The 5,730-nt window shown below is 46.4% G+C and overlaps 1 protein-coding gene, 1 long non-coding RNA gene and 2 other non-coding genes across 4 annotated transcripts in view; 2 read left to right on the top strand and 2 right to left on the bottom strand.

The window, feature by feature from the left end:
* The window catches only part of exosc9 (exosome component 9), a 12,993-nt gene extending 10,875 nt beyond the window's left edge, over positions 1–2,118 (top strand). The window contains exon 11 of the mRNA XM_064963727.1: positions 2,042–2,118. Coding sequence (XP_064819799.1) covers positions 2,042–2,118 — 77 coding nt within the window. The remainder of the gene's footprint in view (positions 1–2,041) is intronic.
* Positions 73–1,028, top strand: LOC135537597 (uncharacterized). The gene is made up of 4 exons (XR_010455259.1): positions 73–90; positions 330–418; positions 582–730; positions 919–1,028. It is a non-coding gene; the product is annotated as an uncharacterized LOC135537597 (long non-coding RNA).
* Positions 2,119–4,905: 2,787 nt separating the features above from the next.
* On the bottom strand, positions 4,906–4,977 carry trnaq-cug (transfer RNA glutamine (anticodon CUG)). The gene has a single exon. It is a non-coding gene; the product is annotated as a tRNA-Gln (tRNA).
* Positions 4,978–5,270: 293 nt separating this feature from the next.
* Positions 5,271–5,344, bottom strand: trnai-aau (transfer RNA isoleucine (anticodon AAU)). The gene has a single exon. It is a non-coding gene; the product is annotated as a tRNA-Ile (tRNA).
* Between the last annotated feature and the right edge of the window lie 386 nt (positions 5,345–5,730).

The following is a 5,730-nucleotide window of genomic DNA, read 5'->3' as shown; positions in this document are numbered from 1 at the left end:
GTACTGGGGAGCCATAGAGATAGTCAGCTGCTCAAAGACCAGGCGGGTACTGGGGAGCCATAGAGATACAGTCAGCTGCTCAAAGACCAGGCGGGTACTGGGGAGTTAATGCAACTCTGGATCCTTGTCCCTGTACGGGCAGACCCGGGATGCCAACCCACGACCACAACAACACTTTCTACGCGCAAATCAGCATGCTAAACACTTGTCTAGATATCATAACCATGGCGTTGGTAGGCCAGGGGGCTGATAATATTCCGGATGGATACGAGCATACACTAGCTACTTCACTGTGATTTGTATCTCTAAAGCATGCTGTGTTTGTACAGGTCCTCAGGTGCAGTAAGATCGCTAGTGTCAAAGTGTCAGAGATCACAGAGCTAATCAACAAAGCCCTGGAGAACGACAAGAAAGCCAGGTGGGTCACGTCAACTTGGTCTCGTTAACGTTCATTTTGACTTTGTGCTATCGAGTGGAAACCCGTTTATATAAACCTCCGTGACTCTGGTGTTGCTACTTTGGCATCATTTCATTTTTGGATTCCAATAAAGTTCTCTTTTTGAATATCGTTTTTATTTCAGAAAAACTGGGGGTAAGTTTGGCTTCGCAGAGTCGTTGCCCCAGGAGCCGAATCACAGCGCTGAAAACAGACGTGTCACCTGTGGAAATGAGTGACGCGTCAAGGAGAAGGCCAATGAGATCGTCCAGAGAGCCGGGTCCCACCCCAAACGTATCCCTTCAAAGAAAGTCTTGGAGTTACTCTGAATAAAGGGGGGTGGGGGTGGGGGGTGGGGGTGGGGGAGAGTCATTGTTTGTGGGCGAATGAGTTAGTGAGCGAGTGACTTGGTGTGCCTGTACTCTTGTCTGTTTTCTCAATGGTTTACTCTAGACTCTAGTCCTTAACCAACCGTGGGACAGCGTTCCCTCTCCAGTGTTAACTGCCCCAGGTACAGGCCAGGTGGGGGAGGGGCTAGAGAACTCCTGGGGTCTGAAGGAAGAGGAGGAGGAGGAGGAGCAGGAAGATGAGATCATGGAGTTGGAAGAGGGACATGAGGAGAAGGGGAGAGGTAACTATTTGCCTAAGTTTTGTTTTCCTTGGGTGAGTGAAACTGACTCGCCTGGTCCCAGATCTGTTTGTGCTGTCTTCTATGGCCATAGTTGGCAAGACGGCACAGAATGATCTGGAACCAGGCTACAAAAATGAATCAATCGCTCCAGGGGCGCTGAGCTACGCCTGACCCATCCCTCACTCACCACCCGGGTACCACCCCTCTACGCCTGACCGATCCCTCACTCACCACCCGGGTACCACCCCTCCCGCTACCCCTACCACCACCCTCACCACCCGGGTACCACCCCCTCTACGCCTGACCCATCCCTCACTCACCACCCGGGTAACACCCTCTACGCCTGACCCATCCCTCACTCACCACCCGGGTAACACCGCTCTACGCCTGACCCATCCCTCACTCACCACCCGGGTAACACCCCTCTACGCCTGACCCATCCCTCACTCGCCACCCGGGTAACACCCCTCTACGCCTGACCCATCCCTCACTCACCACCCGGGTACCACCCCTCTACGCCTGACCCATCCCTCACTCACCACCCGGGTAACACCCCTCTACGCCTGACCCATCCCTCACTCACACCCCGGGTAACACACCTCCGCCTGACCCATCCCTCACTCGCCACCAGGGTAACACCCCTCCACGCCTGACACACCCCTCTACGCCTGCCCCTCCCTCACTCGCCACCCGGGTAACACCCCTCCACGCCTGACCCATCCCTCACTCGCCACCCGGGTAACACCCCTCCACGCCTGACCCATCCCTCACTCGCCACCCGGGTAACACCCCTCTACGCCTGACCCATCCCTCACTCACCACCCGGGTAACACCGCTCTACGCCTGACACATTGCCTCCAGTCCCTCTGGAGGGTTGGAGGTTTGGTTTGTGAGCATAAAGGCACTTTTCTGTTCTTTTAAGTTTAACGATCAATAAAGTACACCTCATCTTATTGTGTGATTGTGTTTCCTAGGTGACGTGGTGGTTATCCCAGACAGTGACAGCGAGGAGGAGGATGTTGTCATCTTGAACCAGGTAACAACAAAGTAAGTGACACTTTTATATTTTTTCTTCTTCTGGGTTCTATAGAACCCCTTTCTGTGTCTCCAAGCATTGCCTCACGAGGGCGGCTCGCGCAAGTTGGTGGCAGAACACCAGGGAGTTCTTCTAGAACGGCAGCCCCAAAAAATGCCTCTATTTTCATGTTGCTTATGAGTGGATTTGACAGTACATGTCTATTATTATTGGATTTTACGGCTTGTACGTATGTCCTTCTTAATATAAAGTTTGTGTCATCATCGCAAATCAACTGCATTATACTTTTTTTTTTAAAACACTTCAACCAGTAAAATGGCTCTTTGGATAGCTTTTCCTACAGCCTATGTCAATGAGGGTGAGCATTTTAGCTGACAACTTCTGCATCCATTGTTTGTTGCAAAGATCACAACCAAATATAATCTGTTCAAGCGAGAATCAAAACATCATTGTAACCCCCAAAAAACATATTTTTGTTTAGAAGTAATAAAAGCGCAAGTCTTGGAGTGTTGAATGGGTGCAGATGGAGGTGATTTTCTTACTGCAGACAAGAGTCGTGTGCATCTGTCCGTGACGTCACTGTGTTGTGTTCTGGAAAGGGGTCAAGGCGTTTTTTATACAGATTTACACACCAAATACGCACCACACAAGTTCCATAGAAATGACACCTTCACTTTCAGATGGATTTATTTTTCGGGGTTACACCCAACAAGCACGTTGTCTCATTGCTGTTGTAAATGCAAACCATTCATGTTGTAATGGAAGGTTGGGTTCTTTCTATAAAAATAAAACACAACAGAACATCCTTCTGATCTACTGAGAACCAGATATAGTGATGCTCATTTCATGTGTATATTATACATTAGTATATACATTTGTTGTCTCTCAGGGAGAAGGCCTCCAGCTCTAACCAACAGGGGGCAGTAGCCTCCAAGCAGCAGCAGCAGCAGAAGAAGAAGAAGAAGAGGAAGTGAAATTTGTTTTTGTTTTTCTTGAGCGAATGGAACATAAATACAAATAAATAGTAGACTGGAAATTGACCACAAGAAGCCACAAAATATATGACTTAAACAAGAATTTCAAACCATGCTTACATTTGTATACAAACAGTTGTCTCTCTGTTATGTGTGAGAAAACTTGGGAACAGATTTCCTAATTAAAATAATTTCTAAGATGTTTTCCTGGTCTTTTTACAGTCTGTCTCCAACCATGAAAAAAATATTTAGGTTTTTTTGCTCAGAAAATGAGGGGCCCAATAAAACCACCCGCGAGCCAAATTCAGCCAGTTGGGGAACCTTGCAGTAGATGTATTGTTTATTAGGCCTGAAGCATACAGTAGATGTATTGTTTATTAGGCCTGAAGCATACAGTAGATGTATTGTTTATTAGGCCTGAAGCATACAGTAGATGTATTGTTTATTAGGCCTGAAGCATACAGTAGATGTATTGTTTATTAGGCCTGAAGCATACAGTAGATGTATTGTTTATTAGGCCTGAAGCATACAGTAGATGTATTGTTTATTAGGCCTGAAGCATACAGGCTATATACAGGGGGTACCGGTACAGAGTCAATGTGGAGGCTATATACAGGGGGTACCGGTACAGAGTCAATGTGGATGGGGGTATTATTTATTAGGGGGTACTGGTACAGAGTCAATGTGGAGGCTATATACAGGGGTACTGGTACAGAGTAGATGTGGAGGCTATATTCAGGGGGTAAGCAGAGTACAGAGTCATTGTGGAGGCTGTATTCAGGGGTACAGTACAGAGTCATTGTGGAGGCTATATAGGGGATACTGGTACAGAGTCATTGTGGAGGCTATATACAGGGGGTACTGGTACATTAGAGTCATTGTGGAGGCTATATACAGGGGGTACTGGTACAGAGTCAATGTGGAGGCTGTATTCAGGGGGTACTGGTACAGAGTCATTCAATGTGGAGGCTGTATTCAGGGGGTACTGGTACAGAGTCATTGTGGGAGGCAGAGTCAAGTCATTGTGGAGGCTGTATTCAGGGGGTACTGGTACAGAGTCAATGTGGAGGCTATATACAGGGGGTACTGGTACAGAGTCATTGTGGAGGCTGTATTCAGGGGGTACTGGTACAGAGTCATTGTGGAGGCTATATACAGGGGGTACTGGTACAGAGTCATTGTGGAGGCTCTATATGTATTCAGGGGGTACTGGTACAGAGTCATTGTGGAGGCTATATACAGGGGGTACTGGTACAGAGTCATTGTGGAGGCTATATACAGGGGGTACTGGTACAGAGTCATTGTGGAGGCTGTATTCAGGGGGTACTGGTACAGTCATTGTGGAGGCTGTATTCAGGGGGTACTGGTACAGAGTCAATGTGGAGGCTGTATTCAGGGGGTACTGGTACAGTCATTGTGGAGGGCCCGGATACAGCCATTGGCTGTGGTATATTGGCCACACCCCCCTGAGGTGCCTTATTGCTATTAAAAACTGGTTACCAAGGTAATTAGAGCAGGAAAAACAAATGTTGTGTCAGCCAATCAGTATTCATGGCTTGGACCACACAGTTTATAAATACCTTTTCACACTGGAAACAAAATGGAGACAATGTAAAATATATGTGTATGAGTTTCATTTGACGTGGCAGATAACATAGGAGTGAGTTACACTGTGAAAGGCAGATTTAACAAACATTTATGGAAAAACGTTTGTTCAGAATGAGTATTTTGTGTTAATTTAGTTAGTTTAGGAACACAATAACATTGAATGATACCGAATCAACCTTCCAAGTGTAGACAAGTGTGTGTTCAGCCGCAAAATACTGGCAGGTCCTACCGAGATTTGAACTCGGATCGCAGGATTCAGAGTCCTGAGTGCTAACCATTACACCATAGAACCTGTTGTGGCAGGACAGACTGAAATCAAATTTTTCAATGAAATATGTTAGTGTGGACAAGTGAAACAATTATGGCACTGTTGTTTGCACATTTATCGCGAGGAATTCCTTTTGAGGAAAAGTTACTTAGACGTGTTAAACCAGAGAATATAAACAAACTCACGATTTTAGAGGAGGAAAAGCGCTCCGAATTTGACATGTTTGAGTTGAGATTCCGTGTTGAAGGACGCCAGTTTACAGGAGACACGTGTTTTGAATGCTCATGGTACAACTCGAGAAAAAACAAAAGATATATTGGCCAGTACGGGTATCGAACCCGCGACCTTCGCGTTATTAGCACGACGCTCTAACCAACTGAGCTAACCGGCCTTCGAAATGTATGAACATTTACATATCTCCAACGCAATTAACGGTGCTGGATGAAATGTTTTTAGACGTATGTTTGACTCTTTTTTTGGAGGAGCGGGAAATGGACTACTATTAACTTACCATATTACCTTCATAAAAGGAATTTCTTGTGGGTTCGTATAATTTCAGTCCCTACCACGCTTTCACCTCACCCTTGGTATGAAAGCAATTGTCAGAAAAAGGGCAATGTCGTTCCGACACGGGCTCAAACGATTAAAAAGACGGAAGGAAGCAGAAACCTTTGCCGCTGGCATTCGACTCAAGTTAATCGCAAAAACCAGATAGGTCCTACCGAGATTTGAACTCGGATCGCAGGATTCAGAGTCCTGAGTGCTAACCATTACACC

The sequence above is a fragment of the Oncorhynchus masou genome, unplaced genomic scaffold (genome assembly GCF_036934945.1).
Source record: "Oncorhynchus masou masou isolate Uvic2021 unplaced genomic scaffold, UVic_Omas_1.1 unplaced_scaffold_823, whole genome shotgun sequence".
Classification (NCBI taxonomy): Eukaryota; Metazoa; Chordata; class Actinopteri; order Salmoniformes; family Salmonidae; genus Oncorhynchus; species Oncorhynchus masou.
This window is presented reverse-complemented; position numbering and strand designations above follow the sequence as displayed.